At 44.4% G+C, this 22,412-nt stretch overlaps 1 protein-coding gene across 1 annotated transcript in view; it reads right to left on the bottom strand.

The window, feature by feature from the left end:
- The window catches only part of KDR (kinase insert domain receptor), a 76,179-nt gene that overhangs the window by 26,358 nt on the left and 27,409 nt on the right, over positions 1-22,412 (bottom strand). Inside the window, exons 6-14 of the mRNA XM_087724731.1 lie at positions 21,920-22,059; positions 18,652-18,823; positions 17,308-17,419; positions 15,656-15,819; positions 12,936-13,092; positions 8,014-8,137; positions 5,830-5,938; positions 3,946-4,290; positions 1,847-1,993 (exon numbers count right to left, since the gene is read on the bottom strand). Coding sequence (XP_087580857.1) covers positions 1,847-1,993; positions 3,946-4,290; positions 5,830-5,938; positions 8,014-8,137; positions 12,936-13,092; positions 15,656-15,819; positions 17,308-17,419; positions 18,652-18,823; positions 21,920-22,059 — 1,470 coding nt within the window. The remainder of the gene's footprint in view (positions 1-1,846; positions 1,994-3,945; positions 4,291-5,829; positions 5,939-8,013; positions 8,138-12,935; positions 13,093-15,655; positions 15,820-17,307; positions 17,420-18,651; positions 18,824-21,919; positions 22,060-22,412) is intronic.

The raw sequence follows: 22,412 nt of genomic DNA, 5'->3' as shown, positions 1-22,412 counted from the left end.
AGACAACAAGAAACACAAATAACGTCTTTTGCTATGACTCCAAATGGGAGCATTCTAAAACTCCACATTACGATTTCTCTTTGAGGTGGCGCAGTGGTTAAATGCAGCACTGCAGGCTACTTCAGCTGACTGCAGTTCTGCAGTTCGGCTGTTCAAATCTCACCGGCTCAAGGTTGACTCAGCCTTCTATCCTTCCGAGGTGGGTAAAATGAGGACCGGGATTGTTGGGGGCAATATGCTGACTCTGTAAACTGCTTAGAGAGGGCTGAAAGCCCTATGAAGCGGTATATAAGTCTAACTGCTCTTGCTCTTGCTAACAACTGAGCTATGGAGCTGGATATCGCATCTATCTGAACCTGAGCTTGGGTGGATTAAAATCTGGATCGATTTTTGTGATGAAGTACAACCCTAAGACATATATATATAGTCATGATAATGGAGATACAATATGAGTGAAACCAGCCCAACACAGTTCTATCCTTAGGAGAGGCTCCCAATCAAAGTGCATGACCTCTGTACCAATCTGATGACTGTAAATATAATTAACCAATAGTTGGTTGGGCTTTGGACATCTGTTTTTCCAGATGGAACTATATCTTTATCATTTTTTTGTTGAATCAAAGTTTTTTTAATGATTTTTTTTTGCGGGGAGGGCTGGTTACTTTACTTAATCCAGTGGTCTCCAACCTTGGCAACTTTAAGACCTGTGGACTTCAACTCCCAGAGTTCATCAGCCAGCAAAGCTTTGCTGGCTGAGGAACTCTGGGAGTTGAAGTCCACAAGTCTTAAAGTTGCCAAGGTTGGAGACCACTGGCTTAATCAACAACAAATAAATCAGCTGGCAATGGTTTTCACGCTGCAACCCTTCAACATGATCAATGAATTGTATAATGCCTTTTTGTGAATGAAGTCGATGATTACTGGGATAAGAATTGGGCAAGAAATTAATATAGCTCTTATTAAAAGACGTAACCGACAAGCATCAGCGGGAGAGGTATCAGATGTCAGACAAAAGGACGGAGCGTATTGTCCAATGGAATCACAGCTTTGTTCATTGAATTATCAATGAGTGATAGGAGCATTTAAGAGACATAATAGACGACATAATTCTTGAATAAGCAATACATTGAGCATTGCAACATCAACAGGCAATTTAACATGAGCAATTGGAGAGAGCAGAACTTTCTGTTCTGAGCTAGGCTTCCTGATAAAGCATGAATCACAGGCTTAGTGCCCAAAAACCCTTTTATTTAAACGGCTGTGAATTATGGTCATTCACAGCCCGTAATGATTCACGAATAGTCTGTGAAGAGTCCAGCAGAAGTCTGCCACAGTCTTTCAGGGTAATGCTGATAAGCACCCGCCTTTATCTCCCTTGAAACGCTGCCAGAGATCTAATTCCAATTAGTTTTGCAAGGCCAAACAGAGCACAGAGTCAAACGGAGCTTCTCAGAGTTTGAACCGACCAGAACAAACTAATTCCTTCCTTCAAAGGCTCTCGTCCATTTGCTCCTCTTTTATGTCTTATGGGAGGGGCCAATCATCTCCAAGCCTTACTCCCGAGTCGCCTCTTTTTTCTTAACTGTTCTTGCCTTCTGGCAGCTCTGCACAGGTGCACACTTGGAACAGGCTCCCCCTGTTCCTCTGCCTCGCTGATGTCGGACTCCGGAGGTTCCAGAGGCAGCACAACACTTCCAGATGGCCTGGGCCCCCTGTCTGCCTCTGATGCAGAGCCCTCGTCCGAGCCTTCCTCAGACTCCAGGACTGGCCCATGTTCCTCCCCAACCTCCCCAATCTCCTCACTGCCAGCTCTGCAGACTGCTGGCAGACCGCAGCACTTTCTCACCTGAATCTTCAATCAGAGAATTGTTGTTTTTAAACCAAGCGATGTGTGGGGAAGGAATTCCACTTGCTGTGCAGACAACTTCTATTGTTTTGCCAATGTTCGTTGTCTGATTCTGAGGGTGTCCTGTAATTGTAGGTGCCACTGGTTCTGTTTGCAAGAAAGACAGGTGTTAACAGCAGGCCCTGAAAGGCAAACCTGAAAGCAACCGATGCTTCCTTATAATCAATGGGAGGCACACAATGCTTAGGAGCCTTGCTAGAAGTTCTTTCTTAAAATTGCAGAATGAACACAAAATGTTCCACCATAAATACATGGAATTTGTTTGTGTCCGTTAATTTATTTCAGAAGCACAACCTAAATCCCTGGGAGACATGAAAACAGCCAGAGATGGGCATTACATAATGTAACAACCGGTTCACCCAGAACCAAAAATGTGAGCATGCGCGCCACTTCAAACACATGGCGATTATCATAATTTTTGGAGTATAAGACGCACCTATTTCCCCCAAAAAGAGGCTGAAAATCTGGGTGCATCTTATACACTGAATACAGTCTTTGGCCCACCACAAAGTTGCACAACCCAACCCAGTGACGTGCGGTGAGATTTATGGCTGGTGAGGCACTGACACAGTGGTGGGTTTCAATTTTTTTTAGACTTGTGGATGAGTCTGCTTAACTGTTTAAAAAAGCCTCTAAAAAAGCACCCTCTACAGGAGGAGGCAGGAGAACAACGTGCCTCACCTACATCAGGAATTTTTAGGCTTTTAACCCTTGCTTAACTCTGCTTGAGTGATCATAAAACGCCTAAAGTCAGACTAGATGAGGCACGTCATTCTCCTGCCTTCTCCTGTAGAGGGCGCTTTTTTAAGAGGCTTTTTTAAACAGTTCAGCACTAAGCAGAGTCATCCCCGGTGACTCTGGCAGCAAGTAGCTCAGCCTGACCTCAGCTCTTGCCTTTTTCCTTTTACATTTTTTTTTTCTTTTCATGATGACAGTGATGAGGCTCTGCCTCCCCTGACTGCACGTCCCTGACCCAACCCATATTTTACATAGTAAACCAATGTTTTTATGCAACTCAACCAATGCTTTACATTGCAAGAAAAGACACACTTTGGGAATATCTTAAATACCGTATATCTATTTTGGTATGCTGCCTTTTCCTCTCTATTTTCTTGCATTGCACAACAACCACTCCTTAAGTGTTAAATTGATCTAAGGTGACCTCCTTAGACAATGATGGCGGAAACTGACCACACAACTTCCTGTCGTTTGGAGGCTGGGAAACACATGAAAATATGCAGTGATTTCCAAGCCTGCCGTTGGACAAAATTTGATTTCTCTCCGCGCCCACCATATAGAGCCTTTGTCTACCAATAAAATTAACTATCCTTGCCACAAAGCATTTAAAAGGAACACTACCGTTAAAGTGAGGGGCATATATAGAAACACGGGTGAACCTGATTTTCTTTTTTCTTATCCTTGGACGGATTCAATTAGGATGAAAAATAGATTGAATAAAAATTGAATACAACATTTTCCCATACAGCATTGGACTCAGAGGTGGTATTCAGCCGGTTCTAACCAGTTCTGGAGAACCGATAGTGGAAATTTTAAGTAGTTCAGAGAACCAGCAAATATCACCTCTGAGTGGCCCCCGTCCCCATCTATTTGCTGTCTCCCGTCCCAGCTGATAGGCTGGGTCTTCTTTGTTGCCCTGCACAGGAGAACAGAGCTGGAAAGCAGGTTGGGAATGGGGATTTTACAGTATCCTTTCCCCAGCAGTGGGGTGGAATGGAGATTTTACAGTATCCTTCCCCCAGCAGTGGGGAGTGAATGGAGATTTTACAGTATCCTTTCCCCAGCAGTGGGGAGTGAATGGAGATTTTACAGTATCCTTCCCTGGAGTGGGGTGGAAATGGAGATTTTACAGTATCCTTCCCCCAGCAGTGGGGAGTGAATGGAGATTTTACAGTATCCTTCCCCCAGGAGTCGGATTTTTCAGTATTGTTCCCTTGCCACCAATCCATGCCATGGCCACCAAGCCACACCCACAGAACCGATAGTAAAAAAAATTGAATCCCGCCACTGATTGGACTTACCATGAATGGTGAGGTGTTTGACAAGGCAGTGTTGGGTTTTGCTCTTTCTATCCACAGCGATGCACACGTACTCCCCGCTATCTTGGAGGGTGATATTGTGGAGAAAGAGACTCATGGTAACGGTCTCCCTATTGGCCTTTATGGTGGTGCCATTCAGTTTCTGGAGGGCCTCCAAATTCTTGCAAACAGGCATAGGCAGTCTATCCAGGTGAGTCCTTGAAACACGAGGGGTGAATTTAAACCAGGTGAGACTTTCAAAGGTGTGCTTGCCTGCGGTGCATTGCAAGGTTACGTTGTGCTTCTTAGTAGGCTGGCCTTGAGGCTGAAGGCTGATCTCAAGGCCTCCTGGGAATAAAAGGAAAAGGATCAGAAAGGATCTGAAGGAAAATATCAGAGAGCCACTGCCTGTCATCCTCTAAGAGATAATAATGCTTCAGGAGCCTTTGAAATATTCCGAGATCTCTTCAGGGATATTCAACACAGGAAAACAACTACAATAGCAATAGCACTAAGACTTACTGTATTTTTCGGACTATAAGACCCATCGGAGTATAAGACGCACCATGATTTTGAAGAGGTCAATATTAAAAAAAAGTTTTTGCACTCTTGCATCCCTCCCAAACCCTCTGCATGCCTTAGCTTCTGCAAAAAAAGGGGGGACATGCAGAAGCTTTGGGAGGCGTGTAGAGTGCTCCTTGGGCTGGGGGAGACAAAAACACCCCATTTTATTATCTTTTTTGCCCTCCCCACCCCTCAGGAGCACTTTGCAAGCTTCCTTAACCCTTTGCACGTCCATTTTTGCAAAGGGGACGGAGTTTCAGTAGGCCGAAAATGCTGTATTCAGTGTATAAGATGCACCCAGATTTTCACTCTCTTTTTTGAGGGAAAAGGTGCATCTTATACTCCGAAAAATACGGTATAAACTGCTTTCCAGTGCTTTGTAACCACCTCTAAGTGGTTTACAGAATCCGCCTATTGCCCCCAACAATCTGGGTCCTCATTTTACTGACTTTGGAAGGATGGAAGGCTGAGTCAACCTTGAGCCGGTGAGAATCGAACTGCCAAACTGCAGGCAGCCAGCAGTCAGCAGAAGTAGCCTGAGATACTGCACTCTACCCACTGCACCACCACAGCTCAGGCAAATGACTCAGGCAAAAACCTCAGCCCTTTTCACATGTATGAAAAAGGGAGAAGGTTTTGATCAAGCAATTGCAACTGTCATCTTAACATTTCCTGGAAAATGCTGGAGATGAGCAGACTCTGTTTCTATCCGCTACTTCCGAGGTGAGCCGAGGTGGCGCAGTGGGTAGAGTGCAGTACTGCAGGCCACTTCAGCTGACTGCTATCTGCAGTTCAGCGGTTCTAATCTCACCGGCTCAAGGTTGACTCAGCCTTCCATCCTTCCGAGGTGGGTGAAATGAGGACCCAGACTGTGGGGGTGATATGCTGACTCTGTAAACCGCTTAGAGAGGGCTGAAAGCCCTATGAAGCAGTATATAAGTCTAACTGCTATTGCTATTACTTCAAGGATGGGCCATAGACTAAAAAGAACATTCTTTCAACCCAGAGTGGGTGAAGCTGAACCTTCCGAGAAAACCTCTTCCCCGAGGAAAGTTTCAAAGGAGGGATGCTATAAGCCTGGTGTTTGACAGCAGTCGTCCATTTCTCTTCTGACCTAGGCTTTCCAAGAGCATGAAGCAAACTCCTCGTCCCGACAAAAAACCCTTTTATTAATTTACTGTGAATTCTGCTCATTCACATCCAGGCTGTTCCTTGATCCTAGCAAACCTGGCCTTCTTGCCGTGTTCTTTTACATTCATTTTGGAAGCACGCACAAATTGCCTTAGAAAAATGTGACAGATAAGTTGGGAAAGCAAGACTTACTAGTTACATGAAAGGAGATGATTCGTTCGCCTTCTCCAGCTTTATTCTTTGCCACACATCTGTAGAAGGTGGACACATTTGCTGCTTGAATGGTGAGGCTGCTGACCGTCTACAAGAGAACAAGTCAAGTGATTTAAGGCTAAAGTCTTGAGCTGGTCGTTTGCAAAATGAGTCAATGGAACAAGCTATCTTGTTCCATTGGAATAGCCAAGCTATTCCTTCTACTGCAACACAATCCACCTGTGATGGATGTATTGCAGTGGTGGGTTTCAATTTTTTTTAGAACCTCTTCTGTAGGTATGGCTTGCTTTGTGGGAGTGGCTTGATGAGCATGTGACTGGGTGGGAGTGGCTTGGCAGCCATGTGACTGGGTGGGAGTGGCTTGGCAACCATGTGACTGGGTGGGCGTGGCCAACTTGTAAAATGTGGTGAAACTCACTTAACCACGCTCTTGCTTAGCAACCAAAATGTTGGCTCAGAAACTCTGGCATTTGAAGCACATAAGTCTTAAAGCTGTCAAGTTACAAGACCCTTGCACCCCTAACCCTTTAGAAACGCCCCCAGGGGTGTTCAAACTTGACAGCTTTAAGATTTGTGGATCTCTTGTAGAGAACGCCTCCTCTTGCTCTTCATCTTGATGATGTGCAGATGGCCAGGGGGAGGGAGCTGGAACCGGTTCTAAACAGCACTGTAGATTTGTGGAACCTCTTCTATAGAAGAGGTTAGAACTGGCAGGAACCCACCCCTGATGTATTGGCATCTGAAATTTAGATTGACTACCCTCTGAGATGAATAGAAGTAAACTGTTTATCATTCCTCAACTCTCCCAATAGAGAGCTTATTGTTGTCCATAAAAATCCAGGGATGGAGTGAAGCTGAAAAAACCAGCACATTCTCCAGAAATATCTTTCGATATCACACTGATTGGGCTGATCCATGACTCATGCAAAACTTAGACTTCTTGAGTTCAGATTCAGAATGAATTTTCTGCTAAGAATTGATTCATTGACCTAAAAACCGTAATACAAATAGAGGCAGTAAATATTAAATAATGTTGCTTAAAATTTCAGCCTTAAGCTATAAACAAAACTGTATGCTTCCTGGAGAAAAGCCATTATCTTATGGGCCCCAGGTAAACACACATGCGACAGTTATCATTAGCATCCTTTCTATATGGCTTCTCATATCATATTACAAATTTCCAAGAACAATTAAAATGCCATTTCTAACTAAACCCAACGGCTTAGTTTCAAATCTTTTAAAATTTATCTTTTGTAAACCTTTTGTAGACCCTTCAAAATTAGCATTTCAATGCATTTATTTATGATAATAAATGTTAGAGATGATTAATAATGGTAACAAAAAAATACCTGCTAAGTTTTGTTTAGCTTGATCCATTATACTATGAAATCTATTTTACCACTAAGTTAAAGGTAAAGGTTCCCCTTGCACATATGTGCTAGTCGTTCCCAACTCTAGGGGGTGATGCTCATCTCCGTTTCAAAGCCGAAGAGCCAGCGCTGTACGAAGACGTCTCCGTGGTCATGTGGCTGACATGACTAAATGCTGAAGGCGCATGGAACGCTGTTACTTTCCCTCCAAAGGTGGTTCCTATTTTTCTACTTGCATTTTTGCCGTGCCTTTGAACTGCTATGTTGGCAGAAGCTGGGACAAGTAACAGGAACTCACTCCATTAGGCAGCACTAGGGATTTGAACTGCCAAACTGCCGACCTTTCTCCATGGTCATGTGGCTGGCATGACTAAATGCTGAAGGCGCACGGAATGCTGTTACCTTCCCACCAAAGGTGGTTCCTATTTTTCTACTTGCATTTTTGACGTGCTTTTGAGCTGGGACAAGTAACAGGAACTCACTCCATTAGGCAGCACTAGGGATTTGAACTGCCAAGCTGCCGACCTTTCTGATTGACAAGCCCAGCGTCTTAGCCACTGAGCCACCTTTTTACCACTAAGTTACTGGGGCTAAATGATAATTAAGACCAGCAGGTAACATTCTGGAGCCAAGGGATGCTCAGTTTTCGGTCATGGGATTGTGTCATTTTCTTTTTTTATGCACAGTTCTTTATTTATATGGAATTTTGTTTAAGCCCAACGTAGCAACTTAAATTCTACCGCCCAACTTTCCACCAGCTTTGCAAACAGCAAGTAAGAAATCCATGCCTCACCTTCATTTTCCCAGCTATAGCAACAAACTGGTCTTTTAAGATCTCAATCTGATTTCCCCCTCGTCGGTCTTCTATGGTTTTCCACTTCTTACATGCATAGGGATTGTTCCCCATTCCAGCTTGGCTGAGAAAAATCAAAGAAATGTCCTCTTACACTTGGGTGCTTTGCTAACAAAATTATCACCAAAAAAGTATCACAATTGTTAATATCAGATGGCAATAGCAATAGCAGTTAGACTTATATACCGCTTCATGGGGCTTTCAGCCCTCTCTAAGCGGTTTACAGAGTCAGCATATCGCCCCCCACAGTCTGGGTCCTCATTTCACCCACCTCGGAAGGATGGAAGGCTGAGTCAACCTTGAGCCGGTGAGATTAGAACCGCTGAACTGCAGATAAGAGTCAGCTGAAATGGCCTGCAGTACTGCACCCTAACCACCGCGCCACCTCGGCTCTTGCAAATGTCTATGGAGATTCTCACTCATCCAGGTCATGGTTGTCCCAAAAATGCTGTTGTGGCCCGCCAGTAGCCAGTGGATCTGGCAGCAAATTCGGACAGTGAGGAGGTTGGGGAGGAAGATGGGCCAGTCCTGGAGTCTGGGGAAGGCTCTGATGAGGGCTCTGTGTCAGAGGCAGAGAGGGGGCCAGAGCCATATGCCAGTTATCAGCTGCCTTCAGAGTCAGACATCAGTGAGGCAGATGAACAGCTGGAGCCTGTTCCCAGGGTGTGCACGCGCAGAGTTACCAGACGAAGGGATCAGCTAAAGAACAGGGGTCGACTTGGGAGTAAGGCCACAGGTGGATGGTGAATGGCCCCTCCCAGAGGGAATAAAAGAAGAGCGGAGTTTGCAGGAGACAATTAGTTCGCTTAATTAGTTCGTGACTCTCTGGGACTCCTTGCCAAGTTTTGAAGACATCGGCCTGTCAGCTTTCCAAGCCAGATAAGGTCTGTGACTGTAAATCCTCCCTTGAAAGACTTTGCTGGATGCGAATGGGAGGAATCACAGCAACTTAATAAAAAGGGGGTTTTGTTGAGACCAGGAGTCTGCTTCGTGGTTTGGGGAAGCCTAGGTCAGAACAGGTGCCTTTTTTTAAATACTTCACAAGAAACATTGCAGGAAAAATTGTAGTTTGCCACCTGCTGTCCCAAAGGTGCTTTTTTTTTTCAAGAGGCAACTGGAGTTTCTGTTTTTTCCTTGCAGGCGTTTCGCTTCTTGGATAAGAAGCGAAGAAGCTTATTGGATGAGAAGCGAAACATCTTCAAATATTGCAATATTTCTTGTGAAGCATTGTGCAACATTATCTCTCCAATACGCTACGATTGTTAACTGGTCATGTAGCTTGTGTGTGTGTGTGTGTGTGTGTGTGTGTGTGTGTGTGTGTGTGTGTGTGAGAGAGAGAGAGAGAGAGAGAGAGAGAGAGAGAGAGAGAGAGAGAGAGAGAGAGAGAGATCTAGACCTTTTGAGTGCTTTTGTTTTATTGTTTTAAAAAGTTTTTTAGCATTTTTAACTGTAATATATTTTTTTTGAATTGTAAGCCATCCAGATTCATTGACTAAGATTGGTGGCTATAGAAATTGAATGGATGGATGGATGGAACGTGACCCGTCAAAAGCGCGGTCCACAAAAGCGCGCTCGACGAAAGCGCGTACGTGACGCTTTATAAAAATAAAATTAAAGCAAGCCGATTCACATAAAGGTAAGGGTTAGGTTTAGGGTTAGGGTTAGGTTAAGGGTTAGGGTTAGGTTAAGGGTTAGGGTTAGGTTTAGAGCGTTAGGGTTAGGTTTAGAGCGTTAGGGTTAGGTTTAGCGTTAGGTTAAGGGTTAGCGTTAGGTTTAGCATTAGGTTAAGGGTTAGGTTTAGGGTTAGGGTTAGGGTTAGGTTAAGGGTTAGGTTTAGGGTAAGGTTTTCGCTTTAATTTTACATTTACCGATCACAGCGCGATGTTTTCGTCGCGCTGTGATGACGTCACGTATGCACTTTTGTCGAGCGCGCTTTTGTCTACCGCGGTTTTGTGGTGGAACCTGGATGGATGGATGGATGGTTTGGAAAGTGAGATTGAGTGCTTTTCTTTTTATTATTTTAAAAAGTTTTTTAGCATTTTTAACTGTAATATATATTTTTTGAATTGTAAGCCATCCAGATTCATTGACTAAGATTGGTGGCTATAGAAATTGAATGGATGGATGGATGGATGGATGGATGGATGGATGGATGGATGGATGGATGGATGGATGGATGGATTGGAAAGTGAGATTGAGTGCTTTTCTTTTTATTATTTTAAAAAGTTTTGTAGCATTTTTAACTGTAATATATATTTTTTGAATTGTAAGCCATCCAGATTCATTGACTAAGATTGGTGGCTATAGAAATTGAATGGATGGATGGATGGATGGATGGATGGATGGATGGATGGATGGATGGATTGGAAAGTGAGATTGAATGCTTTTATTTTTATTATTTTAAAAAGTTTTAGCATTTTTAACTGTAATATTTTTTTTTTGAATTGTAAGCCACCCAGACTCATTGACTAAGATTGGTGGCTATAGAAATTGAATGAATGAATGTATAAATGAATGAATGAATGAATGAATGAATGAATTGGAAAGTGGGATTTAAAACCATGTACCAGTGATCTCTCTTTGCATGAATCCCTTGGAGTAGGGGAATGAAATCATCTCATGTCTAAGTCTAATTAAGGTCTTACTTCCAACATGTTGTAGCTAAGTGATCAGCTGACCTCCATGGGAGTTCTACAGCTGAAGATGGATTTACGTAGGGATGTAGAAGTTGCTTATATGGGCTTTATGAATATAGTGACTCAATGAGAATATCTGATTGTGTAAATAACCTTGGTCACCACAACAATGTAAAAAAAGATGTGGAGACTCTAGAAAGAGTACAAAGAAAAGCAACAAAGATGATTAGTGACTCGAGGCTAAAACATACAAAGAACGGTTGCAGAAATTGGGTACGGCTAGTTTGATGAAGAAAAGGACTAAGGTTGACATGATAACAGTGTTCCAATATCTAAAGGGCTGCTACAAAGAAGAGGGTAAATCTCAAGGTAAATTGTCCTTATTTTGGCCAGCTCAGCCCAGTTAGATATTAAAGGTAGGAAATAGTGTTTTGCAAATAAACCAACAAATCGGAGTGAATTTTGTTAAAAGAAAGGCAAAGGTTAATGTGCAAATCAATATTTCTCTGGAGTACCCAGACTTGCATAGGAAATAGTTAGGCACCAAAGGAAGAAGACAGAAAGGAAGTTGTTTTCAAAACAACAACAGGAAAACAGATTCCCTTCTCTTTTTCTTTTTTTATTCTAAAAGGAAGTCTGTTCTTGTGCAAAATTCAGATAAGGGAAGCGAAGTGGCCCTTGGTCAGAAGCTCACTCTATCACTCCTGCCATCAATCAAAGGGTTTCCGCTGACATTCACTTTCATAGAGATAAGACACCCAGCCAAATGAAGGCCTGGTTTGTCCCAGGAGAGAGAAAACTGACGGAGAACACTACAGATCTGTTATGTGTATCAACAACAACAACAACAAATTCCAAAACAGAGAACCAGCAGTCAGCTCTAGCCAAAATCTGGCATACAATGAGTACAGTAGTGTAGAGTAGAGTAGGGTAGAGTGGAGTGAAGTGGAGTGGAGTGGAGTGCAGTGGAATAGAATAGAATAGAATAGAATAGAATAGAATAGAATAGAATAGAATAGAATAGACAGGGTTGGAAGGGACCTTGGAGGTCTTCTAGTCCAGCCCCTTGTTTAGACATGAAACCATCAGACAAATGGATATCCAACATCTTAAAAACGTCCACTGTTGGAGCATTCACAAATTCTGGAGGCAAGTTGTTCCACTGATTAATTGTTCTAACTGTCGGGAAATTTCTCTTTAGTTTTAAGTTGCTTCTCTCTTTGATTAGTTTCCACCCATTGCTTCTTGTCCTGCCCTCAGATGCTTTGGATAATAGCTTGACTCCCTCTTCTTTCTGGCAGCCCCTGAGATATTGGAACACTGCTATCATGTCTCCCTTAGTCCTTCTTTTCATTAAACTAGACATACCCAGTTCCTGCAACCGTTCTTCATATGTTTTAGCCTCCAGTCCCCTAATCCTCTTTGTTGCTCTTCTCTGCACTCTTTCTAGAGTCTCCACATTTTTTCTACATCGTGGCGACCAAAACTGAACGCAATATTCCAAGTGTGGCCTTACCAAGGCCTTATAAAGTGGTATCAACACTTCACGTGATCTTGATTCTATCCCTCTGTTTATGCAGCCTAGAACTGCGTTGGCTGTTTTGGCAGCTGCTGCCCACGGCTGGCTCCAATTTAAATGGTTGTCCACTAGGACTCCAAGATCCCCCTCACAGTTACTACTATTGAGCAAAGTACCAATGAAACCGGAGGGAATCTGTCTAGTTTTGAATTGTGGCATAACCGGATGTAGGTAGGCATTATTTATTTATTTTTCACATTTCCAAACCACCCGTCTCCCTCAAAGAGGGTTTCTGGGCGGTGCACCATAAAACATTGAAATACCAAAAATTAAAATGCTGGCGTTAAAATTTTGAGTTCAAGATTTTTTTAAAAAATATGGTATTTTGTTTTAAAGGAGGCAAGAATAACCCTGTTAAAAATCGGTGGGGAAAGGCAAAGCAAGGACTCTCGTGGCACTAAGCAACCTCACAACTCTATGCTCTTTTGGCCTTCTCAAGCATGGCCATGGAGCCATGTTTTAACCCTTTTTCAAAAGGATAGGAGACGGGGGACCTGCCTTATCTCCGGGGAAATAATTTTCCAAAGGATCAGAAGAGATTTGCCAAGAGATGTCCAAACAAGTCACCAACACAATGTATTTGTACAAAATCAAATGCACGGAGGGGCAGGGGGGAAGCAATCACTGGGAAATCGCGTTCTGCTTACTGTGGATTGAAAGTGCATTCTTCTTCCAGTTGCCAGTACCACTGAATGTGCCTCACCATGGGAGCCGCATACACCGTACACGTAAGAGTTTGGGTGGAGCCATACTTGTAGGAATCCACAGAAGATAGGAGCGCATTCTCCCCGATTTGAGGTGGCACTGCCAGAGGAAAAGATAAGTAAATGAGTAGCAATCAGCAGGAAGTAATTCTGTGAGAAGAGACGGCCATGCTTTGAAACACAGAACTTTTCTATTGTAGTGTATTGTATTTTATTATTTGTATGCCGCCCTTCTCCGCGAGGACTCAGGGCAGCAAACAATTCAAGGGGGAAAAGGGGGAACATAAAAAACAAAATACAAATAATAAAAGTAAACAACAGTCGCACAACCATATGTCGAGAGGGGAGGGAACTCATCACCCCCAGGCCTGCCGGCAAAGCCAGGTTTTGACGGCTTTTCAGAAGGCCTGGAGAGTGGTGAGGGTCCGAATCCCTGCAGGGAGTTCATTCCAGAGGGCCGGAGCTGCCACAGAGAAGGCCCTCCCCCGGGTAATAGCCAGGTGGCATTGGCTGGTAGATGGCACCCGGAGGAGGCCAACCCTGTGAGATCTAATGGGTCTGTGGGAGGTAATTGGCAGCAGGCGGTCTCTCAAGTATGTTGAAGAACATTCATGGCTGCAATTTCAAACAGAAATCTACTTAATCAATGTAGTTCACCGGCATTTCCCCTTTTTCCTCTTTCACTGGCTAATAAGAAGCAATATCTAGCATTCCCGTTCTGTTACTGAGGTCCTTTCATTGGAGGAAACTTTATTGTCTGCCAACTCTGGATGAGTCAGGACTTTAGGACATGAAAAAGGAAGCTTTCTGCAACTGATGAATTAATAAAATTGCTACCAGAAGATCTGATGAAGACTGTGAGATTTGACCAATTGATGGTAGGAGAACTCATCAATGGCACACAATCATGGCGCCTTCAAGCATTCTCTAGGTTTGGAAGGCATCTAACTACTTCCTCACTCCCAATTGTAGAGAATAATAACAGGACAATGGATTCAATTTTCAACTAGAATTCCAAACGAAGTTTGGTCTCATACTAAATGAAAAATAAGCAACCACATTATGATTTAGGGCTGCAGGCCAACCAGCAGAGGTGGGTTGCACCCAGATCGGCCTGGATCGGGCAAACAGGTAGTGGTGGCAGCGGGAGGCTCCACCTACCTGCCGGGACACCTCTGCACATGCACAGAAGCATTGCGCGAGTGTACGCATGCGCCAGGGGTGGGTTTCTCGCCCCGTTCCAACCGGTTCGGTTGGAATGGGGCCGGCGGCGTCCTCGTGCACGCGTGCAGTGCACACATGCGTACTAGCGTCTGTGCGATGCTCCAGCTGCTCCTGGAGGATCGCGCAGGCGCTGTATGCGTCCTGCGCATGCGTGGAAGCGCAGAACTCGTCAAAATCGGGTAAGGAACGCGGGCGGGTGGGTGGGCCCTTCGCCGTTCCCGGGGACCGCCGCGAACCGGTTGAAACCCACCCCTGCCACCACCACTGCACTAACCTGGCTGTTTTCTTTTTAAAGCAAAGGCAAGGAAGTTTTTTGAGGATGCAAAGTGAAGCTCTAGACGACAGGATGGGCGAGGTAATGGGAAGTAAACAATGTGGTGCAGGAGTAAGAAGAAGAATGAAGACAGGAAAAGACCAGGACACAAAGCCCAGACCAAAATATATATATACAAAAACAACATTCTTTCAGTAACAAAACTGGATTTTCAAAAGCCTGCCTCTTTCCCCTCCTTCTTGAAAAATAAATAAACAGAGAAGGTTACTGAAGTCAGACAAAATAAATATGTGCCCTCCATACATCCACCTACCGTATTTTTCGGAGGATAAGACGCACTTCCCCCCCCCAAAAAAAAGAGGGTAAAAATCTGGGTGTGTCTTATACACTGAATACAGCATTTTTGGCCTCCTGAAACCCTGCCCCCTTTGCAAAAATGGCTGTGCGTTGCCTGACTGTTATCTGCAGTTCAGCAGTTCTAATCTCACCGGCTCAAGGTTAACTCAGCCTTCCATCCTTCCGAGGTAGGTGAAATGAGGACCCAGACTGTGGGGGCAATATGCTGACTCTGTAAACTGCTTAGAGAGGGCTGAAAGCCCTATGAAGCGGTATATAAGTCTAACTGCTATTGCTATTGCTAACTGCTATTTAGGAGGCTTCCAGAGTGCTCCTGGGGGCTCAAGAGGGCAACAATGAGAAAAAATGGGTCGTTTTTTGCTTGTTTTTGCCCCCCAACCCCAGGAACACTCTACAAGCCTCCTAAAGGCTATACATGCCCTTTTTTGACAAAAACGGGCCTGTTTTCACAAAAAAAATGGCCCATTTTTAGGAGGTCTGCAGAGTGAAAAAACTTTTTTTAAAATTTGCCTCTTCAAAATCTTGGTGTGTCTTATACTCCGGTGCGTCTTATACTCCGAAAAATACGGTATATTGTTTTTGCAATTTCATTACGTACATTTGGCCATCTCCCCTGTATATTTCTTAAGTCTGCTTTACCCTTTTGATAAGTAAGCTTCTACAAATGTACCTGTTCTTGGTGCATTCCTTGCTTTAGCAACAATCTCTCTAAACTTAATAGAGAACGTGATGCCAGCTTCCTCCCCTCCCCAGTTTATTAGCAACTGCAAAAAATGTAGCTTTTTTTTTAAGTGGAGCAAGATCTTACCGTTTACCACCAGATGAAATGTGTGCTTCTCTCGCTGCTGGTTAATGGGATTGGTCAGCACGACGGTGTAATTCCCAGCGTCTTTTTCGCTCATTTCAGTAATGATTAAAGAGTAACCAAGTTTCACCGTACGATTTGCAACAATGGCTTCTCCATTTTTATACCTGCAAAACACAGGTATAATGCGGCTTGATTGAAAAATGAGGACAGGGAACAAAGAAAACAATCACCAATGGCGAGGTTCAAATAATTTAACAACCGGTCTTCAGCCCTAATGACCAGCTGGGTAGGCAGGGATCAGTGGTCATGTGACTGGGTGGGTGTGGCCAATTCAACATCACTCAGGTTGATGGGCGCTTCGCCTTAGCTGTTACAATGTAATAAGGGTTAACCGGAGAGGCAGTTTCTGTAAGCAGGCCAAAAAAATGAGGCTAGAAACAACACCAGAATGTTTCCTTCCTGCCTTCCTTACAGGATTAGCCCTGTAAAGTGGGGGGAAAAAACAAAAGGAGATTTCTTCTAACAACCGGTTCTCTGGACTAATTAGAAAGTTAACAACCGGTTCTCCCAAATAGGTGTGAACCGGCTGAATCCCACCACTGCTGACCACCTTCTATTTTCTACATTCTCAGTACAGAATCTGATTTGGCTGCAAAATATTCCTAAGATTAGGTTAGAGTTGGGTGGGGGGCAGTGGGGGGTTCCAGATCCCTTTGCAACCGGTACGGTTGCAACGTGGCCCGGCGTCCTTCACATGAATGCGTGCAGCGTGTGCACACACATGCGCAGCACGCACATGCATCTTACCGTCCAGTGACACCTCTGCGAGCCTCCAGCTGTTCAGCGTAGCATAGTGCAGGCGCTGTATGCAGGCACGGAAGCGCCGCAGAGTTTAAAGATAGGTAAGGAGCTCGGGTGGGCGGTTGGGCCCTCCGGAGCACCGTACCGGAATGGTACCCAGTGCTCTGGGCAGGCACCGGTATACCCGTACTGGGGCGTACCACCTACAACCCACCATTGGTGGGGGGGGAAAGGTTGCAAGTCTGCAATTCTCAGTGAAGTTCAGTGCTAAATAAAGATTTTCATTTGTTTAAAAAGAAAAATGTAAAAGAAAATGGAAGCAGTTAAATACTAAGCGTATAGTTCAGGGGTCGGCAATCTTAAACACTCAAAGACCCACAAAGGTCCTAACCAGAAGCCCCCCATTCAATTCTGCAGCTGACCAGAAGTCCTGTTCCCCCACCATAGAGTCTCCTCCTAGCACAGCATCCTTTTTCCTCTGCCAACCGGAAGTCCGGTTCCCACCACCACCACCATAGAGTCACCTCCTAGTGCGGCATCCTTTTTCTTCTACTTGTCCTAACTGAAAACCCTATCAATTGTGGAGCCAACCGGCAACAGGGAGCCACAGCAGAGGGATGAAAGAGCCACATGTGGCTCCAGAGGTAATAATTTTATAGTAAGTCACATCACCATAATAACAAAAGCATAAAACTTCATTTGGGGTTAGGCTTTCTTCCGCTACTCACAAAGGAATCAGAAGCCCAACATTTTCTTTTACAACTTCAGTGTTTCTATGTGATTGGACATTGTAAAATGCATACAGAAAGGGAGAGAAGCCAAAGAAGAATAAGATTTGCTCAGGTTCTTACCATTTTGCTTCTGGGAGAGGATATGCTTTGAATAATACAGGCACTTTAGCTGGTTCTCTGAGAATTGTCTCCACCAGAAGTGGCATTTTGCCCAAAAAGAGAAAAGGCTTTTCTGTCAAAAATTTAAAAGATGATCATTTAAAACAATGGAAAGTACAGTTGACGACATTAATAATATAATGGATACTGTTCCCCCTATTTTTCAAATTGCTTATTGACTTTAGAAACAAAAATCAGACTTTAACCACTCAAAACCACCAACTTATGATATTTATTTTCAATCATCCTATAGTAAAAAAAAACCAAAAAACCTATTGAATTGACCAATATGAAGGGACTCAGATATCCTGGTTTGTGGAACAAGCCACAGTAGCAATAAGAAATAAGCCATGTTCCTTGCTAAACTAAGACCCAGCAGTTTAGCTAGCATATGTCTGAACCCATCCATCAAACCACAAAGACTGTCAGTCAAGGTCACCCCAGTGGTGGGTGAGTGACATCCCCCCTCCCAAAACCTAATTCAAGATTTAAAATCATTACATTTTTTTCAAGACTTTGTGGAATCCCTGTGTTGTGGCCCACCAACGGCCAGGGAATCTGGCAGCAGATTCGGACAGTGAGGAGGTTGGGGAGGAACGTGGGCCAGTCCTGGAGTCTGGGGAAGGCTCTGATGAGGGCTCTGCATCAGAGGCAGAGAGTGGGCCAGGGCCATCTGACAGTTATCAGCTGCCTTCTGAGTCAGTGGGGCAGAAGAACAGCTGGAGCCTGTACCCAGTGTGTGCATGTGCAGAGCTGCCAGGAGAAGGGAACAGCTAAGGAACAAGGGAGTAAAGCCACAGGTGAATGGCCCCTCCCATAGGGAATAAAGAGGAACGAAAGGGGAGGGGAGTTTGCAGGAGACAATTAGTTCAATTCATTAGGGTGAGGATCTGTTCTTGACTTCTTGGCAAGTATTGTCTGCTACAGAGTGGCGTTTGGAAGATATCGGCCTGGCAGCTCTCCAAGCCTGATCAAGGTCTGTAGTTGTGAAATCTCTTGAAAAACTATTGGCCCTGACTTTGCTGCAGAGGAATTCACTTTAAACTAAATAAAAGGGGTTTAATCGGGACGAGGAGTCGGCTTCGTGATTTTGGGAAGCCTAGGTCAGAATATTCTGTGACGACATCGCATATCCACAGCCCATGGATTGAGAATCACTGGCTGGTAGGATTCATTCCGAAGATGAACGAAGGTTTGACTCAAGCTGTTTGCTTTGCTTTTTGTGGACAATTCATTTCATGGTTTCTCCCAGTAGCTCACATTTTAGAACCGTAAAGTCCAAGTCCATCCTGAATCAAGCCTTACCGTGAACGATGACATTAATTTTGTGTTTCCTTGTCATCTGGCTACTGGTGGCTGTGCAGCTATACACACCCCCGTCACTTAAAGTCACGTGTTCGATGGTGAGAGTGCTCACAAACTTCTTCATTTCACTGCCCAGGGGTGTCATCCCTTCCTTGAATGCAGCATTCATTTTCTGCAATAGAGTTCAAAGTCATTGATTCAGCATTATCCTTTCAGCCGCAGACTGGGCTGGTTCAGGAGCAGAGGTGGGTTGCTACAAGTTTGCACCTATTCGGTAGAACCGGTTCATCAAATCTACCGAACTGGTTAGAAGAGGTTCCACCAGTGGACCCGGAAAGCAGGCCACACCTACAGAAGAGGTTCCAAAAAATTTGAAACCCACCACTGCCACACAGAGAGAGACAGAGACAGAGGCAGAGACAGAGACAGACAGACTGACAGAGAGAGAGAGAGAGAAAGAGAAAGAAAGAAAGGAAGAAAGAAAGAAAGAAAGAAAGAAAGAAAGAAAGAAAAAAGAAAGAAAAAGAGTGAGAGAGAGATGAAAGAAAAAAGAAAAAAGGGACAGAGAGACAAAAGGAAGGAAAGAGAGAGGGGGGGTCACATGGCTGGCAAGCCACTCCCACCAGGTCACATGGCCAGCAAGCCACTCCCACAAAGGAGGCCACACCCACAGAGTAGGTTCCAAAAAAATTTGAAACCCACCACTGTTCAGGAGAAAGCATTACAATCAAAGATCCAGTCCTTTGCACAGGTATGCACAAAAGGGCCAGGCTCACTCACAAGGCTGTGTCCAAAATCTTGCAGATGTCCCTGGCCTTAAAATTGGTAATTGGACCAGAAGGAAGAAAACGGGGAGTATTTATTTATTAGCATTAGATTTCTGACTCCTAGGACATGTAGCCACTGAAGTAGATAGCAATTGCAGTTACCCTGTTTCCTTGAAAATAAGACCTCCCCAGATAATAAGCCCAATTGGGCTTTTGAGCGCATGCGCTAAAGCAAGCCCTCCCCGAAAATATTGCAACACAGCAGCAGCCATGAGGTGACCACGCTCGCCGCCTCCTGCACCTCAAAAATAATAAGACCTCCCCCAAAATAAGGCCAAGTGCTTATTTCGGGGGTCAAAAGAAAGTAAGACTCTGTTTTATTTTGGGGGAAACACGGTAGACTTATATACTGCTTCACAGTGCTTTTACAGCCCTCTGTAAGCGGTTTACAGAGTCAGCCTCTTTCCCCCAACAATCTGGGTCCTCATTTTACCAACCTCGGAAGGATGGAAGGCTGAGTCAACCTTGAGCCTGGTGAGGTTGGAACTGCCAAATTGCAGGCAGCCGGCAGTCAGCAGAAGTAGCCTGCAGTACTGCATTCTAACCACTGCGCCACCGCGGCTCAAGATAAACATCCCTCCTCTGTTTAAAAAATGGCACCAGATGGGAATGAACCATTCAACAATTGCTTCATGAGATTTCTGCCCCGTGAATTTCCTTTCTTTGTCATGGGACCAAAGTTGCACCAAGAAGAAACTCTACGGGGGGACGGTGGGGTGCTTCTCAGCCTGCAATTCAATGGTGCTACTGGGGTTAAGAGGGGTCCAATCAACTTGCCCTTTGAACAGGCTCCCCAACCTCTAATGGACATTTTTGGGTAAAACAGAACACAAATAAATAAATGTATGATTTATAGTTTTAGCACTTAACTTATATACCACTTCGTAATGCTTTTTACAGCCCTCTCTAAACGGTTTACAGAGTCAGCCTATTGCCCCCAACAATCTGGGTCCTCATTTTACCCACCTCGGACGGATGGAAGGCAGAGTCAACCTTGTTTTGATTATTTGTCAGGGTAGAATACAGAAAGAAGAGAGTTAACTTGTAACCATAGAATAAGAAGTAAAATTATAATTGGGCTTGTAACGTCCAACAAGATTGGAAGTTACTTCATTGTATCTTTTTGCTTTGTTTCCCTACCTTTCTCTTACTTTTTTACTTTCTTGAACTTTTATCTTTTTCTTTTCTTTTTGTTATTTAAGATGCTTTAGTGTTGTGGCCCAGCAGGTGCCACTGGAGCTGCCACCAGACTCCGACAGCGAGGGGCCCTCTGAGTTGGCTCTGGAGGATGTGGAGGACCCTGGACAGGGTTCTGACTCCGAGCAGGGCGCAGAGAGGCTAGTTGGCCACCAGGAGGCACCTGAGCCTTGGACCAGTGGGGAGGAGACTTGGGAGAGTGAGCCGGAGGCCAATAGTGAGTTGTTCCTGGATGCACACCATCGAAGAGCTACTAGGCGTCAGGAACAATTATGCAATTACAGGAAGTAATTGTGCTCAGCTGGTGGTCATTAGGCTCCTCTCCAGACTATAAAAAGCTACTTGTGCACATGCCCCTCTTTGCAGAAGTCAACGCAGGATTGAATGTCGGAGGACATTATTGTGAGCTTGGCAGGCTGGATTGCTGCCAAGCCTTATCTGTGTTTATTGCTGCCTGAGTTTGTCTGAGTTGCTGCCAAGGTCCTTATCTGTTTATTATGCTTGGCTTTCAGCCACCGAGGTTTTGGTTTCTTGCTATTAAAGTACATTCCAGTTAAGCTTGTCTCAGCAGTCGTTACTGGACAGAGGAGGGGGTCAGAACAGTTTTGCATTACTTTTTATTTTCTTTTTTTAAAAAATAATAAGAAATAGCTACATAAAAAAGAACATGATCCCCGATGATCCACAGAAAATCACACCCCAGATTTATTTTCCCTGCTTAGCCCTTCCATTTCAGCACTCTCAAAACCTCTTCCATTTTGTCTTTTCTCTCTCTTCTTTCTCACGACCCTGGCTTCACGTAAGTTTTGTGTAAACCAGTTGTCTCTAGGAAACAGAGAAGGGAGATGGAAAAGAATCAAATCTTGGTCCAGAGCAGTGGTGAAATTCAGCCGTTTCCAACCAGTTCGGGCAAACCGGTAGTGCTGACGGTGGGAGGCTCTGCCCACCCACCCGGACGTCATCACGTCCAGTTTTTGACGCTCTGTGCATGCATGGTGGGTACTGCGCACACGTGGAGATGGTGGGGACTTGAACTTGAGAAACTCCTAACTGACTCCCAATGGTCCAGCTCAGCCAACTCTATTGTTACTAATAGTCAGACATCAACTGATTGAGGACTAGATTGATGACTGAAATTGATCATTTCGATCAATGCCTTTGGAATATTTTTTTTTAAAGAATAACACACAACACAGTTCCTTAGCAAATTCCTCTTGGATTTGGAAGCTCCCTGCTTCTCTTACCTGTTTCGAAGGGAAATCCCACTGAAACTCAATTCTCACATTCAGCTCGGTCCTTGCTGTGCAGTTTAAGGATAGCTTCTCTCCTGCAGCCAGTTCCACTTGGTGCAGAGGGCTCATGCTGAGCTCATGAATTCTATATCCTAAAACGGAGGGGGACAAATCAGAAGAGAAACTCCACTGAATATACAATTGTGAAACAAAACGAATAGCAATAGCAGTTAGCAATAGCAGTTAGACTTATATACCGCTTCATAGGGCTTTCAGCCCTCTCTAAGCGGTTTACAGAGTCAGCATATCGCCCCCACAGTCTGGGCCCTTATTTCACCCTCCTCGGAAGGATGGAAGGCTGAGTCAACCTTGAGCCGGTGAGATTAGAACCGCTGAATTGCAGATAACAGTCAGCTGAAGTGGCCTGCAGTACTGCACCCTAACCATTGCACCACCTCGGCTCTTGATGTGGGGAAATGGGTTATCGGAAACATTAAAAAAACAG

The sequence above is a fragment of the Thamnophis sirtalis genome, unplaced genomic scaffold (genome assembly GCF_051295495.1).
Source record: "Thamnophis sirtalis isolate CommonGarterSnake01/CBP01778 unplaced genomic scaffold, rThaSir2_p1.2 scaffold_10, whole genome shotgun sequence".
In the NCBI taxonomy this organism is placed as follows: domain Eukaryota; kingdom Metazoa; phylum Chordata; class Lepidosauria; order Squamata; family Natricidae; genus Thamnophis; species Thamnophis sirtalis.
Note: the sequence above shows the minus strand (reverse complement) of the source record. Positions and strands in the feature narration are given on the sequence as shown.